This window comes from Penicillium roqueforti (assembly GCF_015533775.1).
Source record: "Penicillium roqueforti strain LCP96 04111 chromosome Unknown scaffold_28, whole genome shotgun sequence".
NCBI classification, from domain to species: domain Eukaryota; kingdom Fungi; phylum Ascomycota; class Eurotiomycetes; order Eurotiales; family Aspergillaceae; genus Penicillium; species Penicillium roqueforti.
The window spans coordinates 84,311-103,269 of NW_024067592.1; the positions used below are offsets into that span (position 1 = coordinate 84,311).

Here is an 18,959-nt window from a genome sequence, read left to right on the forward strand (position 1 = left end):
CAACAGGTACAAAAATCGCATAATTCTCATCTCGAATGAGAATTTCTTTTTTTCTCACCCCGTTCGTACATGCAGCCCATTCCACTCCATCGTGTCCAAAAGAAATTGATTCACATCCACGTCCGTTAAGTTCGGCCCAGGAATCTCAGGATACCCCCACGGTCCCAAACTCGTGGGAACCTGCCAGTCAGCACCATATGTTATGCCAGGAACACTGAAATCCATCTCAGTAGGCATCGACAGGTCACCCATATTGGAACCTAGGGAACCACCGGGCTGCATTGTGTCCGCGTCTTGTCCGAAATTCGATATCATATGCATTACTTTATTCCGGATATCCGACACAATCCGCGGTGGCACTAGGGGCGTCTCCTGCTGTCTCGCTATTTTTTCACGTGCCTCCCAAGCCTGAAAGACAATCCGACAGAAGACGATAAAGAAGGGGCGGTCCTCCTCCTTAGCATCCATCATGCGGACCTCGTAGTTATTGCTCATGACCTCCCACGCCTGGTCTGCGTGTTTCTCGATGGGCCTCTTCTTCAGATCCTGAAGGATATGAATGTACGCGGGGAAGGGGAAGTGGAAGTGAATAAGCCACAGGTATCCCTTGGTGAGAGACGATGCCATGAGGTTGGTATCGCACTCTAGCATGCGCAGTGCGTGAGAGATGCCTGAGTTCCGCTGTGTAGCTGTCTGCTGCACAGAGCCCGCCAAGTATCGAGAGTAGTGTTGCAAGAGGCGGTTCTTGGCCAAATAGCCCCGCATTGTCCACATCGTCATGAAATGCAGTGGGTTCTCTGGATTGCAGAATGTGAGGTATTTCTCCTCTATCATCTTCTCGAGCGCTAGAAGTCCCTCCCCCTCGTCTGTGGTGGTAGATCGGCGGGCGGTCGTGTTCAAAAACGGATTGGTAAACTCGAGGTGGAAGGTGCTGTGACGGACAAAGTCGGCGAGCTCGCTGCGCACAACAGCAAAGAGCATCTCTGTTGGTCTGTTGCTTGTTGCGGGTGGGGCTCTAATATCTGGCTGAAGCTCAAAATCACTAACATTGAGAGGAATACGGCAGTCCCAGGTAGGAGCTAGCGACGTGGTTTTATAATCGGACATTTCGCAGATGCGATTATCAAAGATAATGAGCGACCACCACAGTCTCCGACTCATCTCTGCCTCGAGACTGGAACATTTACTGTATAACGACTCATTATGAATGCCTATCCGCTGGGCGATCCTTATAGCAACGCTAAGCATTGATGAGAGAGATACAGGGTCCGTGTCAGGCCTGGTCGACACCTGCAAAAATCAGTGAGTGTAGACAAAAAGTTTGGACACACCTACTAGATACAGATACAATGCGGTCAAGCACTCACGGTTACTGGAACGTAAAATACAACAACTCCGTAACGCTTGCTGGCATGCAGACTGATAGGCTTTCAAAAGATCCTTTTTGGGAGATCCGAACAAGGTAATACACTGATCTTCTGTGAGACTCAGAATGGAGACACAGTAGATACTGAACATCAATGCTTCCAATATGGGATCGACATTGGCGATGTCGCTAGCAGCATCGATGATACGTGTTTGAAGGGTAGGTGTGTGCGTTACTTTAAGAAGAGGGTTCACGTTATCCAAGTAGATCTGCCAAAGCCTGAAGATCTGTACCTGGGTCGGATGCGAAGCAGAAAGGTCATCGATGTTCCCTGCCGGTGAACCGAAGAACAAGTGGTCGTTGCTTTTGCCTTGGAACATATGGTTTCATGCGGTCTTGATTACGGCGTGGCGTATATCAACATTGTCGTGGAGGAACCCGGTGTCGTTTTCATCGTCGTCGTCACCGTCGTTTCCATCATCATCCTTGGGATCAATAGTCTTTCGTAATTGTCAGTGAGCCCACAATTACTCACAGAGGCGATCGATCATACCTTTTGATTCATAGCATGCCAGAGATTCCTACTACTGATTAGTCATCCAGAAGTATGTTTCACGAGAAGAATAACACCGAGTTTCATACAAGGATTTAGGCTTGACTGCTTTCTTTTCTCTCGACGGGCGAGAATCCGTATCACGAAGAGCACCTTCTGAGTGGGCACCCTCTGGAAGTCCATCTTGGCCATCCTCGCTGGGAGACCTACGGTTTGCAGTAGGCGTATGGAGAGGATCAAACTCGATGTTATGCTGGCGAAGCAGGCTCTCATAGCGTCGCAGGCGCGCTAGCAACTCTCTCTCAGGAAACCTCCGGCGTCGCTGGCGGGTTGACTGTTCACACTGCTCGCTGGCACGTACACAGTTGGCGCAAGGGAATGTACGATCACACTTGATCTTGCGTTGCTGACACAGCACGCAGGCCAGCACGCGCCGGGCCTTGACGGCGGCTGTGTGCTCGGATGGGGAGATTGGCGTCGCCATGACCTGAGATTATCCTGTTGCGTCAGAGATGTCAAATAATAGAGCCTAGACCCCGAAGCCTGGGTTGACTGAGAGAAACACCGGGAAGGGGAAGTCGGGTTTTATAAGTGCCGAAGCAACGCCACTTGCTAACCGTCGCACTTACTAACCCCCGACCATCTTGTTGATCCTCTGCAAAATGCGAAATCGCCGACCATGTTTTGTCCCTTGGGCCCCTTTAAATATGGGAGCTTTCCTTGGTATTTATTATGGTCTACAAGATTATCTCTCGCGCATCAATAACCGATCGGTCGCATCTTGCTTAGTGGTATGTCTCCACTACGCACTTCTACATCTGAAAGCACCAAAACGGCTACAATGGGTGCTCCAGAGTTGTTGCATGAACATTATGATGCACCAGTCAAAGATGTCGCACCAGGCAAAACTGGAGGCTCTCCAGGTCCTTCGGGCCCACCTGAGAACCAGTCCACCCTTAGGGTTGTCTGTCTCATCGTCTCGGCCTTTGTCGCCATGTTCCTAGTTGCGCTTGACAGAACAATTATCTCAACGGTATGATCATGATACATTGAATTCAGTCTAATTCTAGCGCTGAGAGATACGCAATTGATAGGCCATACCCAAAATCACCGATGAATTCAATTCCTTCGACCACGTTGGCTGGTACGGAAGCTCGTACTTGTTGACATGCTGCGCATTTCAACTCCTGTTCGGCAAGCTGTACAAGCTCTTTTCTGTCAGAATTGTCTTCCTTGTCAGTATTCTAGTGTTTGAGTTTGCCTCTGCTATTTGTGGAGCGGCGCCGAATTCAGTTGCCTTCATAATTGGAAGAGCAATCTGTGGAGTCGGTGCTGCTGGAATACTGGCTGGAACTGTAAGTTGATTCTAGCCCCTACCCTTTGTGCCAATTGCTGACAAAAGATTCACTTAGATAATGTGCATCATCCATGCCGTTCCTCTTGAGAAGCGTCCGCAAATTCAAGGACTGTTCGGCGCCCTTTTCGGCATCGCCTCTGTCGTGGGTCCCTTGATTGGCGGCGTCTTTACGTCGAAGGTGACATGGAGATGGTGCTTTTATATTAATCTGCCAATTGGTGGTGCTGCCATCGTCTTCATTGCCTTCTGCCTCCAGGTCCCCAAGCAGGATACAACAAAGGTCTCCTGGACGGAAAAAAAGCTGCAACTGGATTTTTTCGGCACTACATTTCTAGTATCTGGCGTGGTCTGTCTCATATTGGCACTTCAATGGGGAGGCCAAACGTATGCTGTAAGTCCCGTACACCATTATTTCCAACTATAGCTGACATTTTGCAGTGGGGCAGTAGCCGCGTGGTGGCTTGCCTGGTTGTCATGAGCGTCTTACTTATTTCTTTTGTTGTCGTCCAGGTCTTTCTTCCGAAGACAGCTACGCTTCCAGTTCGCATCTTTTCGCAGCGCAGCATCATTTCAGGCTTCTGGCAGACACTCTGCGTCGGATCAGGAATCTATATCTTTGGTAATGAAACCGCACTATCAAACATTATTTCATGTTACTGACTTCAATCACAGTGTACTTCCTTCCAATCTGGTTCCAATCCATCAAGGGCAGTTCTGCTGTGGAATCCGGCATCCGTCTGCTACCGACGATGATATCAATGGTTGTTGGCTCAATCAGTGGTGGAATCATAAACTCCAAGATTGGATACTACACTCCATTGGCCATTATCGGATCCTGCATCATGTCCGTCGGAGCCGGTCTCCTCACCACTTTCCAGGTAGATACCGGGGAAGGAAAATGGATCGGTTATCAGATCGTCTACGGAATCGGTCTGGGCTTGTGTTTCCAAGTCCCAAATCTCGCCGCACAAACTGTTCTTCCAAAGCCCGACGTGCCCTCTGGCTTAGCACTGATGCTGTTCGGTCAATTGATCGGGGCAGCTATCTTTGTCTCCGTCGGGGAAAATATTCTGGCCAATCAGCTGGTGAAGAAACTTTCCGGGCTGCCGGGGTTCAACCCCCGTCTTGTCACCTCGGGTGGTGTCACGGAGCTGCTGAATTCAATGCCGGCACATCTGCACGACGTGGTTCTCTACTCCTACAACGAAGCGCTCAAGAAGGTGTTTCAGGTCGGTTTGATTCTCTCGTGTCTGACACTACTGGGTGCGACTACTCTAGAGTGGAAGAGTATCAAGCAGGGACAACCAAAAAAAGATCTTGAGTCCAAGGGCGGGTTGATGCGGAGAAGACCATAGAAGCGACTCGGCGTGAATAGAATAGACCACGGGGATTTTCTCTTCCTCCAGCAGAGCCAAATTTTAGATAGGCCAGAGTGTCAGAATGGGATATGGCCCCTCTAGGCCTTAAACAGGGACCTTGGTTTTTGTTATAGTCGTGTGGTAAAATACGCTGCACGATTTTCCATCACAGAGCTTTACATAAATCACGATCATGAACTAGCACTCTGTTCAAGGATACCAAAATCAAAGTCATATAGTGTTAATTATTCCAAGGTTGTAAGCAAAGAGCGAAAGGTAGCAAATAAAGGTACTAAAGGAGGATATTTACGCCAGATTTTTCGGTATTTTGTCTTACTGATCAAGCGTCAATTTAATTTCGCCAACCTAATTCTACTTTACATATATTGTAGTCAAAAGACTCGAACAAGGGAATGACCACATAATTTACTTTCTTTGCTTATAGTATATATTTAAAACAGCTCATTCGTGCCGTGTCACGATGCCACGAAAGTAAAATGATCGGAGTATGAATAACAAGGGCCGCTAGTTAACTAGGGCTGATGATGTTGATAAGGAGAATGTTTATCAGCTTATCTTATCGATAAGGCAAAAATTTCAGATTCGAGCTTCCTGGTGAACATTCTTTCGCGTCTCAACTCAAAATGCCAGAAAAGGTTCGCACCGTGTTCGCGGAGTCGGATGATGAGAGGATTTTAAAGCAAACCCTTTCATCTCAACCCACAGAAGGACCCGAGCGAAAGAAGAAGAGAAACAAGAAGCGCAAGCTCGATGAGCCCGAAGCCTCCAACCCCGCCGATCAAGATGAACCGAGGGAAATCCCTGCATCTGCCAAGGAGGTAGAAAGATCAGTCTCTGTTCCAAAAAAATGGCCGCATGCAGCATCTCAAACAAACGGCCCATCAACAACAAAATTCCACCCGAAGTCGAAGTCCAAACCTTTCACCGATACCAAAACCAACTTCACTCCTTTAAGAGAAAAGGCCAAAGCCCTCCTCGAGACACGGCGAAAGCTCCCCGTATTCGAAAATGCTGATTTGATTCGCGATCTGCTACGGGAACAAGATGTGATGCTGTTGGTCGGTGAGACGGGTAGCGGAAAGAGTACGCAGATCCCGCAGTTCTTGGTAGACGAATTCTGGTGTCGGCCCGTACCTACGCAAATCACGCGGGATGGGAAGACGGAAAAGAAAATGGTCGGAGGATGCATCGCTATCACGCAGCCGAGACGAGTCGCTGCCATTTCGCTGGCCCGCCGTGTAGCCGAGGAGATGGGTACACCGCTTGGATCGCACTCGCCTGCCAGCAAAGTCGGCTACTCTGTGCGATTTGATACGTCGACATCGCCTAGTACACGGATCAAGTTCTTGACTGAGGGAATGCTGCTCCAGGAGATGTTGCACGATCCCAACTTGACTAAGTACAGCGCTATTGTGGTTGATGAGGTCCACGAACGAGGCATCAACGTGGATCTGACACTTGGATTCCTGCGTAATCTTGTATCTGGAAAGAAGGAGGGCCGAGGTGGTGTGCCGCTGAAGGTGGTTGTCATGAGTGCTACGGCTGATATGGAGAGTTTGACAGACTTCTTCCAACAAGGATTCAAAAGACCGGAGCCAGAACAGAAGGCTATTGAGGGAGTCGAGGCTGAAGCCGACAAAATGGATACTTCGAGTCCAAAGGATATCTCTGTCTGCCGTATTAAGGGTCGACAATTTGCGGTCAAAACTATCTACTCCCCCGCGCCAGTACATGACTTCGTGGATGCAGCGCTGAAAATCATCTTTCAGATTCATCAGAAGGAACCAATGCCGGGTGATATCCTTGTCTTCCTGACTGGCCAGGAAACCGTCGAGGCATTGGAACACCTAGTGAATGAGTACGCCATGGGTATGGACCCATCACTTCCTAAGATCCTGGTTCTACCTCTGTTCGCCGCGCTGCCACAGGCTGCTCAACAACGGGTCTTTGCCCCTGCTCCACCACGAACGCGCAAAGTTGTGCTATCTACCAATATTGCTGAGACTTCTGTCACTGTGTCTGGTGTACGGCACGTGATTGACTGCGGCAAGGCCAAAGTCAAGCAGTTCCGAACTCGTCTTGGTCTTGACTCGCTCCTAGTAAAGCCTATCTCTAAATCAGCTGCAATCCAGCGGAAGGGTCGAGCTGGTCGTGAGGCTCCTGGTCAATGTTTCCGCTTGTACACAGAGAAAGACTATCTGGCCTTGGATGAGACAAACACGCCCGAGATTCTGCGCTGTGATCTGAGCCAAGCCCTACTGAACATGAAGGCTCGTGGCGTTGATGACATTGTTGGGTTCCCATTCCTGACGCGGCCACCACGCGAAGCACTCGAGAAAGCTCTTCTGCAGCTATTGAACATTAATGCGCTTGAAGACGATGGAAAGATCAGCGCCGTCGGCCTACATATTGCCAAGCTACCATTGACTCCAACTCTAGGACGTGTACTGTTGGCAGCTGGCGAAAATGGGCCTGAATGTTTGCTAGATGTTATTGATATTATTTCATGTCTCAGTGTGGAGAACATCTTTTTGAACACCACCTCGGAAGAAAAGAAGGAGGCAGCAGAAGCAGCCCGTCGTGATCTATACCGGCGCGAGGGTGACCACCTCACAATGCTGACGACCGTTCGTGTGTATGCCGCTGAACACGCCGACCGTAAAGCATGGGCAGAGCGACACCTGGTATCCCACCGGGCGATGCAATCAGTCATGGTGAGTAGTACATGATTGGACAGCAGTCATATGAAACTAACGAGGCCACAACAGGACGTCCGCAAGCAACTCCGCACCCAGTGCCGACAAGCCAAGCTGCTCACCAACGAAGCCCTGAACAATACCTCACTACACGACCCCTCGCCCATCCTCATTCTCCAGAGCTTCCTAGCTGGATTCGCGACCAATACGGCTCGTCTCGTGCCCGATGGCAGTTATCGTACGATCGTTGGAAACCAAACCGTCGCCATTCACCCGTCTAGTGTGCTTTACGGCAAAAAGCTCGAGGCAATCATGTACAACGAATTCGTATTCACCAACCGTAGTTACGCGCGTGGTGTCAGTGCTGTGCAGATGGATTGGGTCGGAGAGGCCTTAGCTGGGAAGGATTGATCGTCGGCTCGAGATGCTATATTATAGTAGTCTAATATATACCCCGTGAGCGATGATACCATTCAAATTCGCATCTTTCACTTCTCTCCATCTGTCCTTTCGGTATAAATCTGCAAACCCCCTACTCAGGTGCGGTCGCAAGTGCCTGATGGAAATCGTGGTAGACATTGCGAACAAGAGAATGAAGCTCCCATCAGCAAGGGCAAGGATGAAGCAGTGAAGTAGTTGATACCTGAGGATATGGTAGGAGTGACTTATTTTTGCTAGGAGTTTACATACAAATTGTAGGTACCTTCTGTCTTACTACTGGGAAGTTTAACTTAAGAAGGAGAGCGACAATATCTATACCCGATTAGGAAGGTGCGCCTAAATTTTCGGGGGTACGATTATCTAAGGGGGTAACTACTCCGTAACTAGTTAGTTAACTAGTTAACTAACTAACTACATATCAACACCCTAAAGATAGGCAACAAATTATTTGAAGAAGATCTCCCCCACCTGGACGTGATGGATCCGCTAGGGAATTTGTAAAATAGCCGTTGAATCACGAATGAGAAAGCTGCATCAGTTTGTATCGCGGTGTTTGATGCCGGGCGTTCTTGATACGTTCTATCAAGAATCCAATCACACGACCATCTTCTGCCAAGTGGCCAAGGAATCGGGGACCGATGTTATGAAGGTCAAAAACGCCGATGTTCGCAATAGTTTAGTTCTATACCTCTGAAAGACATGTGACCCAATGGATAACAACAGATCATGTGATTATCCGGCATCTGAAGTGGCGACAACAACACTTTACTTTATAACATACTTCCTAATCTACTCCGTAAAGGAAGTTGATTCTAAAGAAAGTGATTCTAAAGAAAGTGATTCTAAAGAAAGTGATTCTAAAGGGAGTTGACCAGTGATCTTATTCTGCCTGCTTATACTCCTTGAGGCACCTGCCATACTTCAAGCCATAGTACTAGGGTCACTTCTCCGTACCCAATATTGTAATATACTCAACATGTCTCTACATTATCTTATGACCTCTTCTACGCGCGATACAGAACGGATACACAACTGGTCTCACCATTCCGATACCGGTTGCATCATTGGTAGATCACTGGCCGATCCCAGGGCGACTCGGGCTCCCGCGGGCCCATCTTCCCGCTTATCAGCTAATCTCCCTCCCTCACATCACCAGGACACTCTTCCAAGCTTGTCCTTTCTTGTTTTTGGACTTGGATTCTTTCTACTCCTCCTTTCTTAGTTCCTCTTATTTATACCAATCTCCTCCATATACTTTAATGCTTATAATCCCCGCTTGAACAGCCTTAACTCCCCCTCTCTCTGGATCCACCATCGAACCCGCTTATCGTACTATCTATCTACTTTGGCTGCGATCAAATCAACAAGATGGCCTTCCAGGTCCCAACACACGTCCCCCGCCGCAGAACTTCCTATTCAACCCCTCCGCCACCTACTCTCGACATCCCCTCCTCCTTGTCGGAACAGCGCGATGACGACACCGCACAATGGGTCCTATTCTCCCCGACCGCTCGGACACACACCACTTCAACCGATCGTACGCGTACTGTAGGTGCTTCTCGGCTGAGTGACTTCGGCTCCTTTGCTGCAACCCGCTCTGGAATCGGCGCCGAGGGAGAAGCCGATGACGAGAATGCCCTCGACGATCAACTGGACGAAGATGGAACCGAACTAGACAGCCTAGACGATGGACTGCACGCTTTTCGAATACCAGACCTAGCCCCGGTTTCCCCAACACGGTTCGATCAGGGGCCGCCTGCCATGCTCCCGGCCCATGACGGGTTAGGCAGTTTCCAGGCCTCGAGTCAGGCAGTCCAGGATCAGCTGTGGCAGCATGAGCAATACAACCCCCAACGGCCCTCGTACGGCCATATTCAACATCACAGTCACTCGAGTGTGCAGAGATATCTGGATACTGTTGATGAGGGCGAGACAAATGTCGAGCGAGAACGGTGGCAGCGAATCGAAGAATGGCGCATGGACCAGAGCCGGGCTCTATTGCAGGAAATCGAACGAGAAACCCGACAGAGGCGGACTAGTCTGACCAGCCGATCGAGCCTGCGTCATTCGGTTGATCCTAGCCCACAAAGTCGTGTATCCGAGGTGCTATCACGGGATATATCACTGTCGAAAGATGTCTCGGAGGATGAAGAGTCTTTCTGGCGCCGCATCACACGCACGGTGATCCGTGACCTCATCGGGATTGATGATTCCTTGCTCTCCGTGATCTTTGGTGAGTCGTTGCCGCTGGACGCGCAACCGCTCCCACAGGAAGATCCACTAGACATGGAAACGGTACTAGCTCGTGAACCAGAGCCAGAATTCAGCTATTCGCCACTCTGGCAGACAAAGGTGCTTCAAACGATCGCCCATGAGCTGGGAATCCTTGTTCATCAAATTTGTGAACATCCCGGGGCATTTACAACCTATTATCAAATGACTAAAGACATATCCGCCGAATATGCGGGGATGTCTCTCAACCGCCTAGCAGAAAGCGGAATTTCTCAGAAACCTGCCGAGTCGACCGCATCAACCGTTGCTGATACAACTGGCGATTCCATGCTATCACCGCACTTCACGCCCACACTTCGAGACTCGAATCGGGAGCACGAAGCACAATGGGGAATCGAAGATGACGATCCAAAGCGATCTGACCAACTCTCCGAATCGATAAAGCTTCAACACGAGTCCGAGTATTGGGAAAGCGGACTCGATGTAATGATGGTATTCCGCTACCTCCGCAACCGCTTCAGCCGCCGAGGTTACATGCCCAATGAAGCGCACACACCAACCCCACCGCGCCGCGCGCAAGACGCATCCCGCCGAGCCGCCATCATCCGGCAACATCACCCACTCGTGGCGCGAGCCTACTCCCGATCACAACCCCAGACCCGTCGCGCATCACAATTCTCCGGTGTATCAAACACAGCGGGTGTCTCCTCGCCAATCGTACGACCGCATCGGCGGCCTGGCTCCAGTTGTGCCAGCCAGAGCGCCAAGCTCTCGGCTATTTCCAGCCGGCGGACGATGACAAGTTCTAGTCGGAACTATTGGGATATTGGTGGCAGCGAAAGCAATAGTGTCATTGGTGTTGGAGCTGGGCTCGGCACCTGGGGTGAGGTGTGAACACTTTCATACTTGCAGAGCACATGATGCATCCATCGGAGTGGGTAGATGGCAATGTCATTTGGGGCGTCGCTTGCTATATATGGGCTGCATACTACTTCATCGTCATTTACAGAACGAGTAATTTCTGGTTTCATTCACTTTTTGTTTATATTTGTGGGTTATGGTGTTGCAGTGATTTGTTATTCTCGGTCTCTTCTCTTCATATATCGAAACTCGAACATACGGCATACGTCTTGTCATGAACCTATATAAAGCATACGAAAAGAATATAATAAGGCAGACTATTCTAATTCTCTGTTCGCCGCGTCAATCTAAAGGAACCGTGAAATCAAAGCTTCCACGCCGAGACATCACCGTTGTAGTGTCTTTCCCACTGGTGATGTCTCTGAGGGACTGGTATTTTGACTGCAAGAAGAAAAGGGAGCTGAGTATACAGACGAGACCAAGGCGGTAAACAAACCATCCAAAACCTGCCGCAGCCTTCGAGGGAAAAGGGGGAATTGGAAGATCCTCTGTCAAACAATTATCCAAGCAACGAATAGGAACTAGCCAACCGTAGCCTATTTGCGAACAATCCAATGGATGTATCGCAATTCCAGGCAATTCCAGTCAGTGTTTTCAACCCAAAGTTCAATAGCTGATCCCCAAAGGTCATCCGCTGCACTGTGGCATCATCGATCAACGATCGACTCCGATCTCGTGGAGTTCAGTAGACCATCGATCGATCTACTTTTTGCCATTATGACCTCCCATATTATCTCTGTACTTTGGCAGACTCTTTCCATCGTGTCCGTTGCATTCCTTGTAATGAAACCCTGGAGAGTGCATGAAATGATGTATCATTCTGGAGGGGCGCCAGTGCCTAGGGAAGGATTTCCTACTATTAAAGAAAAGGTCTGTTTCCAGGACGTTATACAGCCGGATCTCGTATTTTCTTTACTCAAACAATGTCGCATACAGATCTCCGTGGCCTCCAGGGGCTCCATGATGGGCTAAGAACCCCCGATGCAGAGTCATTGCGCTCATTCACTGAGACTATTCAAGACGAATACCACGAATGGGTCAGCGAGTCCGGTCGATTGTCACAGTACGTTGAACTCAAGGTGGTAGGTTTCACTGAATGCGCTGACAAGACAGGACTGATCAATTATTGGACAACTTCCCCCATCCACCGAGGTTGGAAAGTCTAAATGCAATTCACGAGGAAGAGATGGAAGCGTATCCCACACCAAATCCTTCTATCAAGAATCTGCGTCGACATGCGACGGCCAATGAGCTTCCTCTTCTACAGCAAATCAATCCGAATGAGGGAGCACCAGAGTTTAACCCCGTCAGCGAAGAGACCGGCTCATACGATCTCATTGCGCCCTACGATGGCGGCGATCTACCACTCTACAAGCTGGAAAGAATTGCCGACATCATGTTTTCGTCCGAACATATGCTCACAATCCTAAATAACCCCCGGTATCTAGCTCGATTTCGTGACTTTATTCTCGAAGAGCGGCCGCGCTCCATTTCTACCCTCACATACTACCTCAACGCCTCCAAAGCGCTTAAGGCAATTGAATATGCTAATGCGCTCGTCCGCCTCTCTATTGATGTGCCTCCCCCAGCAGTCCGGACGGACGGGGAAGCCGCCGGGGTGACGGTGAACCGTGTTTTGGAGCGGCGTGTTGTAGACGGGCTGTTGGCTCTCACTGCCGAGGAGCTCCCTGCATTCATCACAGCCAGATGTATCAACATCACAAGCAAGATCGTGGAGGAGCGAGTCCGAGGAACCTTGCCAATGAAGTTTCGCGGGACTTCGAATGCACTGGCAGAAGTATTTTGCCTGACAGACCCATCGCGACCTGACAATCCAATTATTTTCGCATCAGAAGGTATGTTTTTCTTTCCCCAGCTCGTTTTCCGAATCGAACTAACAAAATCAGAGTTCCACAGAACAACTCAGTACGGCATGGATTACGTGCTTGGTCGAAATTGTCGCTTTTTACAAGGCCCGAAGACAAATGCGAACAGTGTTCGTCGACTTCGCGAAGCTATTAACGCAGGCCGGCATCATTCAGAAATGTTTCTCAACTAGTATGCTCTATAACTCAGCCTTTAGCCAATATAGTCACCCAGATAACTAACATAACCAGTCGTCGTGACGGCTCTCCATTCATGAACCTGCTCCAGTGCGCACCTCTATGCGACAGCCACGGCCGTGTCAAATACTTCATCGGCGCACAGATCGATGTCTCGGGACTTGCAATGGAGGGAGCCTCGATGGAATCCTTGATGGAACTACAAAACAAATACCGCGATCCCGACGAAGAGAGCATTGCGGAGCCACCAGAAGCAGAAGAGAAGGATGAGTTCCGTGAGCTGACTGAACTGTTCAGTCCGCGGGAACTCTCCGCTGTTCAACAGTATGGTGGAAATCTGTTCCAACCTATGCAAAGCCTCGCATATCCGCATCACCCGCGATCATGGTTCCAGCCCGACGCATCCTTAGAAAGAGAGACTGAAGCCGTCCGTCTACGTGAGATGAAATCGCCCCTTTTCCGGATGTCATTTGCGGGCGTGTATGAGAACGTAAGAGATGAGATGTTTATTTGCAAACTTCATGGCACAGACTAACATAATACATGATACAGTATCTCCTCGTTCGACCATACCCTTCCCTCCGGATTCTGTTCACGTCGCCTGCCCTCCAGATCCCAGGCATGCTGCAATCACCATTTCTATCCCGCATTGGCAGTTCCTCGGCAGTTAAAGATGACCTACTACAAACTATGAAAGTTGGGCGCAGTGTGACTGCGCGTATCAAGTGGACAACGCGTTCCAATCCCGACGGTCGCAATCGATGGGTCCATTGCACGCCTCTCCTTGCGAGTAATGGTCAAGTGGGTGTGTGGATGGTTGTAGTTGTGGATGATGGATGATGAAGATGAGGAGATATAGAATCCTAGTTTAATCTCCCATGTGTATATTTCCTTTTTATTGTGAATAGATCCATAATACCCCTCTTCGGCATTCTCACGGAGTATAAGCTGCACGTTGACACAGATACTATCACACGTCAGATATTGAGATTGAACCAATAGGCTGATTCTGTCTGCCGCTAATGCAGGTTGTCTTGCGTGCTCTTGCAACTAAATGGACATATCCAGTCTGCCTGATCTTCTATTTCAAATACTCCTATGGTCGTCGTTGGCATTACAAATCTAGTCCTGGACGTATTTGACTTCATCTCCCCGTGGCTATACATCACCATCAGAAGAATTACCAAAACTTAACACTATCTTCAATCTCCAATGTCAAAAGCATCTCGCAATAGTCTACCCCGCACGGGTGTGGCCACACTCCTAGCAGGACTAAAGACGCCCGGCGAAATACAGCTGCCCAACGGCGCAGTGATACCAGTCGGCATCGGCGAGCCAGTTTATCGAGTGATTTTCCGCTCGGAGAGTGCGCTGCGCACACCAATGACAGAAATGGGCGTTGGCCGAGCTTATCTATCTGGTGATATCGAGGTTGAGGGTGACTTGGGCGCCTTGTTCAACGCCCGCCAAAATCTACAGGAGAAAGTGCCTCTGCGACAGAAATTCCAGTTCGTGTATGATTTTCTCCGGACCGCGACCAAGATGAACGCCAAGGCGATCGGTGATCACTACGGTCTCGATGACGGGTTCTTCCTCTCCTTCCTTGACAAGCGTTTCCGGTTCTATACCCACGGTTTGTTCCAGCGACCGGACGAGACGCTCGAAGAAGCCTCTGAGCACAAAATGGAGACCATGTTTGCTTCTCTCGGCCTCAAACCAGGTATGAGAATTCTTGATATTGGTGGTGGGTGGGGTGGTGTGACTCAGTATTGTGGTGCTCGAGGAGTCCATGTCACGACGTTGACGATCGCGCCCAATAGCGCTCGTTATGTGCAGCGTGTTATAGAGGAGAAGAATGTCCCTGGTCAAGTCTTCGTACAAGACTTTCTTGATCATAACCCAGAGGAGCCATACGACCATGTTGTGATATTAGGGGTGATTGAGCATATCCCTAATTATCAACGATTTGCACGCAGGATGTGGGATGTGTTGAAGCCCGGTGGCCGTATGTACCTTGACGGTTCGGCAGCTGTTGAGAAGTTTGCTGTTAGCTCTTTTACCAGAGACTATATTTGGCGTGGCACGCACACTTTCATGACTCTTCAGGACGTCCTTGCTGAGCTCTTATACCACGGGTTTGCGGTGCTGGATGTTACTAATGAGACTCGGGACTACGAGCTCACAATGTTGGAATGGGCAAAGCGTCTAGATTCGTCCAAAGACGATCTTATCGCGGCTTGGGGAGAACATAATTATCGTATCTTTCGCCTGTTCTTGTGGGGTGGTACGCATGCATTCAAGACCAATGCCTTGCAGGCTTACCATGTAGTCGCGGAACGAACATCTTCTCCTGGGCCACGTCCATCGATTCCCCGACGATTCCGCCAGTTTCTGAGCAACCTGCGTTGATATATTTCTGGCGATTCTCGAGATCCCTTGCGGTTTCAATTAGGGAAAATATCTTATCACATTTTTCTTGGTGAAACGTTCTGTATTTCATTTTTAATCTTGTGACTCTCAATAGCTTCAGGGATGATACAAACCCCGAAACGATATTCAATATATTCAAATTCATGTATATCTCATTTTCCATGTATGTAACAAATCTTTCGTGTATAAGTCATCAATCATATCAGTCCAAGCCCCAGCCGCGTACGCGCCGGAACACGAACGCTCGGTCATTGCGAAGACCGAATTCGCCCCAGTCGTCTGTCAGTCTGTTATAACTCCAGAAGCCCTTCCAAGCTAGCTTGGTGTTCTTCGATGGGTTGGGAGAAGCTGGCCCGACTTGAGCAGATTTCGGTACGGTCGAGGAACGTAACGATAGATGCATCGTATAAACATACTTGGGGTCTACACCCTCTGTTTCAATAATGAGATCCCGCTCGTCGGAAAGGAGCGATTTCTGATCAGAAGTTGAGTCGGGCTTCCAGGCTTGGGTGGGCGTGTCGGAAGTTTCTGATGTGTCAACGGGCGACGCCAAATGCCACCGGCCCCGAAGGCCATGCTTCAACGTATTCAGGGCGACGGGTGGTAATGCATCAGTAGCTCCAGAAAGAGTATGACCCGCATCGGAGGGACGCCGTTGATTCTTTCGGTGTGCTGGGGTGCGTGCTGCCATCACATTCTCTTTGCTAATATGAGGGACCACATCGACTGGCTCCGTTGAAGTAAGCAGCGAGATGACCGAGCCATCTGGATAGAACCGCAGATAGCGGTAATAAGTCACGATGTGGATGGGGCTGTTCCACGACAGATTCGTGTACGCAGATGCAGCACCAGGCCGAGTATAGTTGACCGTGCTAATGTAGATGCCTGTGAAGCGAATCCGAGGAAGGGTCTGGAACACTTGGCTCCACGAAGACAGCGGCTGGGGGATTTCCACAGGCCCGCCCTTGGGAAATGGAGTGTATCGCGGCGCAAGGGTATAGATTGGTTCCCCATGCAGGTCGCATGCAAAGTCATAATGCATGCCCTGGAAGCCAAATTCCCGACCTTGACAGATCCGTCTCCAGATATGCTGCTCATGGGCGAAATGGTAAGCCATCCGCTTACAGACTAGTGCCATCCGGCCAAAGGCTGATGGGTCGTCCATCGCCACATGTCGCAGAATCTCCACTAGCACTTCCGACGGCACAGTGGCGATTGGGCAGGGAGGCGGCGGTGTGTTTTCGACGATGGGATCCAGCTGTGAAATTGGCAGGTGTGCAAATGACGCGATAAGTTCAGGTGTCGGGAGGATTGGTACATCTGCGGGCTGTTGAGTCACGGCGGTAGGGGTAGTAGGCGCGGGCTGATTCGGATTCTTCCATACATGGGCATAGTGCTTATTCCGGTAGGACTTATCGACAGCGGAATCTAGCTGAATTGAAATGAGTATTTGCGTCATAAGTGCCATTTCTAGCAGTCAAAACCCACCCTATATGCCTTTCGGTAATGCGAAAGACTGTCTCCCAAGTTGCCTTCGGCCTCCTTCTCGACCGCTCGTTCAAAGTGTTCCAGTGCAGACGTTGGCTCTGCGACATCTCGGCGTGAGAAATCATCTTCGGGTGGTTCCACACTCAGTTCCCCGACTTGATGCGCAAGCTCATCGGGGTCAAATGAAGCCAGTGGGGGACCCTCCTCCTCAATCTCTTTGCGGTCAGAGGCCTCATGGCGTGTGGGCGGAAGACGAGTCGGAGGCGGGGCAGTCGGAGCCGGAGTTGCAGGAGCAGCAGGGGCAGCTTTGGGTTTTGATCGACGAGTGACCTCCTCGCGCCACTGTTGGCGGAACGACTCAAGCTCGTCGTTGTCGTCCATAGCGAGGTAGTGATTGGAGGGCGTTCTCATCCAGGCATCCATTGATATCTCCAGGCGATGATGACACACGCCGATCTCGGGAGGCTTGGCATCCCCGGCTTTTTCAAGCCTCACATAGGAGTCCTCTTCAAGTCACTGTTTATTGTATTTAACACGAGATATTGCATAATATAAAGCATTGGAATGAACTTGCGCATCAATCCTCCGTCAAGTATACTCCCTAGCCATTTTGCCCTACTTCACTTTTCAGAGCCAATGAAAACGTGTGTGGCTACATTGCCAAGCTAGGTTCTTAATTTGGAGTCAGGACCTATGTCTGCCTTACCAAATGGACTACCGAGAAAGAAGTAAAGCTGACTATGCTGTATAGCGACATGTGATTGTTGCGTTTGGGAACTTAAAGGCATCCACGATCCACAATATCCATGCTACAAATACTGCAGATGAGATCTCAAGATGATGACTACTTTCAAAATGGCTTTGAGTCGAGTAAATTCTCGGTCTTGGCTCGCAAGATCTTTGAACCTGTTTCTCAAACATCGAGGTCTCTTGATTCACACCAGACAACAGAAGAGCCAGACTTTATTCTACCGGAGGTTTCCAGCCCGTTTCGCTTAGGACACTTTCAGTGCATACAAAGTGATGAGGAAACTAGGCTATAGGTAGTGTTCTACCGTTTGGTTGGCTAGCTCGCACGATAGCTTCAAGCGAGAAATTCTCGAGAGGTTATCCGATATTGCTGGGGAAAATGGAGGCCGACACTTTATGCTACGTCTTCAGGGTCAATTCAAACACAGAGGTCCAAATGGACAGCATGTATGCCTTGTGTTCGATGCGCAAAATATGAAGATGGGATAGTGCGGTAAGAACTATAGCACGACAGCTTTTACTCGGGTTAGATTTCCTCCATGGAGATCTAAAACCCACCAATATACTACTCGAGCTGGAGCTTCGGTTGTCTTGCGCGCGCGTCTTCAATCTACCGGCTCGAAACACGACGAGGATGCCTGACTGAAATTCCCATTCTCATCGACTTCCTTCGACATAATGCCTACAATTGACCCGGCATCGAAAGTCGGCTGCAGAGCTTCTGGAACATGAATGGCTCAAATTATGAGTACACGTTCGAATGCCAATGGGAGCGAAAGGGGGTGTTGGATCCAATGCCACTTGTTAGCAAGGGATATATTCTATAGAATGCTAGCCACATATATCCTGAGGTTTCACTTCTATGCTACTAGTATACATGTTATAGGCGATGCACCGACTCAATTTCTACCCAACATACGTAAACACCTATTAACCCAGGAAATATGGATACTTCAACTCTTCAGAATCTATAGAAACCCCACTACATAAGGTCCACTATTGATCTTCCCTTTGGTCGAGCCGAAATAGCCTGTTTCGCCTCATGTCCGACCTCGGAGATCAGATCAGATTGATAAGCCGTATGAAGGAGGTCTAAAAGAAACAGCCAAACCAAGTTGTCACAGAATCAAACTCATTGAAGCCAAACAAGATCAGAAATCGTTAAAAAACACGTCCCTCTAGCCCCTCCAGGTCCCCCCAAATCTCTCCAAATCACCGAAATCTCCCCCAACGCTTATCTCCGCCCACCGCCACCCGCGAGACCCCGAAAAACTTCCAAGGTT

General features: G+C 49.5%; 7 protein-coding genes across 7 annotated transcripts; 5 read left to right on the forward strand and 2 right to left on the reverse strand.

Annotated features, from left to right (window-relative positions):
• Positions 1–54: 54 nt before the first annotated feature.
• LCP9604111_8000 (Zn(II)2Cys6 transcription factor) lies at positions 55–2,403 on the reverse strand (the record flags this gene model as incomplete). The annotated part of the gene is made up of 5 exons (XM_039076096.1): positions 55–1,290; positions 1,336–1,729; positions 1,805–1,866; positions 1,920–1,947; positions 2,009–2,403. The coding sequence occupies 5 exons, from the start codon at positions 2,401–2,403 to the stop codon at positions 55–57; spliced, it is 2,115 nt and encodes a 704-aa protein (XP_038925974.1).
• Positions 2,404–2,760: 357 nt separating this feature from the next.
• Positions 2,761–4,631, forward strand: LCP9604111_8001 (putative MFS aflatoxin efflux pump; the record flags this gene model as incomplete). Its single annotated transcript, XM_039076097.1, has 5 exons — positions 2,761–2,952; positions 3,014–3,274; positions 3,332–3,667; positions 3,715–3,895; positions 3,949–4,631. The coding sequence occupies 5 exons, from the start codon at positions 2,761–2,763 to the stop codon at positions 4,629–4,631; spliced, it is 1,653 nt and encodes a 550-aa protein (XP_038925975.1).
• Positions 4,632–5,278: 647 nt separating this feature from the next.
• LCP9604111_8002 (putative ATP-dependent RNA helicase (Hrh1)) lies at positions 5,279–7,762 on the forward strand (the record flags this gene model as incomplete). The annotated part of the gene is made up of 2 exons (XM_039076098.1): positions 5,279–7,369; positions 7,424–7,762. 2 exons carry the CDS (start codon positions 5,279–5,281, stop codon positions 7,760–7,762), a joined length of 2,430 nt encoding a protein of 809 aa, XP_038925976.1.
• Positions 7,763–9,160: 1,398 nt separating this feature from the next.
• LCP9604111_8003 (uncharacterized protein) lies at positions 9,161–10,918 on the forward strand (the record flags this gene model as incomplete). The annotated part of the gene is made up of 1 exon (XM_039076099.1): positions 9,161–10,918. The coding sequence occupies one exon, from the start codon at positions 9,161–9,163 to the stop codon at positions 10,916–10,918; it is 1,758 nt and encodes a 585-aa protein (XP_038925977.1).
• Positions 10,919–11,662: 744 nt separating this feature from the next.
• LCP9604111_8004 (uncharacterized protein) lies at positions 11,663–13,848 on the forward strand (the record flags this gene model as incomplete). The annotated part of the gene is made up of 7 exons (XM_039076100.1): positions 11,663–11,757; positions 11,811–11,815; positions 11,882–12,008; positions 12,059–12,801; positions 12,853–13,003; positions 13,063–13,498; positions 13,561–13,848. The coding sequence occupies 7 exons, from the start codon at positions 11,663–11,665 to the stop codon at positions 13,846–13,848; spliced, it is 1,845 nt and encodes a 614-aa protein (XP_038925978.1).
• A 372-nt stretch (positions 13,849–14,220) lies between these two features.
• On the forward strand, positions 14,221–15,417 carry LCP9604111_8005 (uncharacterized protein; the record flags this gene model as incomplete). Its single annotated transcript, XM_039076101.1, has 1 exon — positions 14,221–15,417. The coding sequence occupies one exon, from the start codon at positions 14,221–14,223 to the stop codon at positions 15,415–15,417; it is 1,197 nt and encodes a 398-aa protein (XP_038925979.1).
• Positions 15,418–15,640: 223 nt separating this feature from the next.
• Positions 15,641–17,307, reverse strand: LCP9604111_8006 (putative F-box protein (Pof7); the record flags this gene model as incomplete). The annotated part of the gene is made up of 2 exons (XM_039076102.1): positions 15,641–16,870; positions 16,927–17,307. The coding sequence occupies 2 exons, from the start codon at positions 17,305–17,307 to the stop codon at positions 15,641–15,643; spliced, it is 1,611 nt and encodes a 536-aa protein (XP_038925980.1).
• Between the last annotated feature and the right edge of the window lie 1,652 nt (positions 17,308–18,959).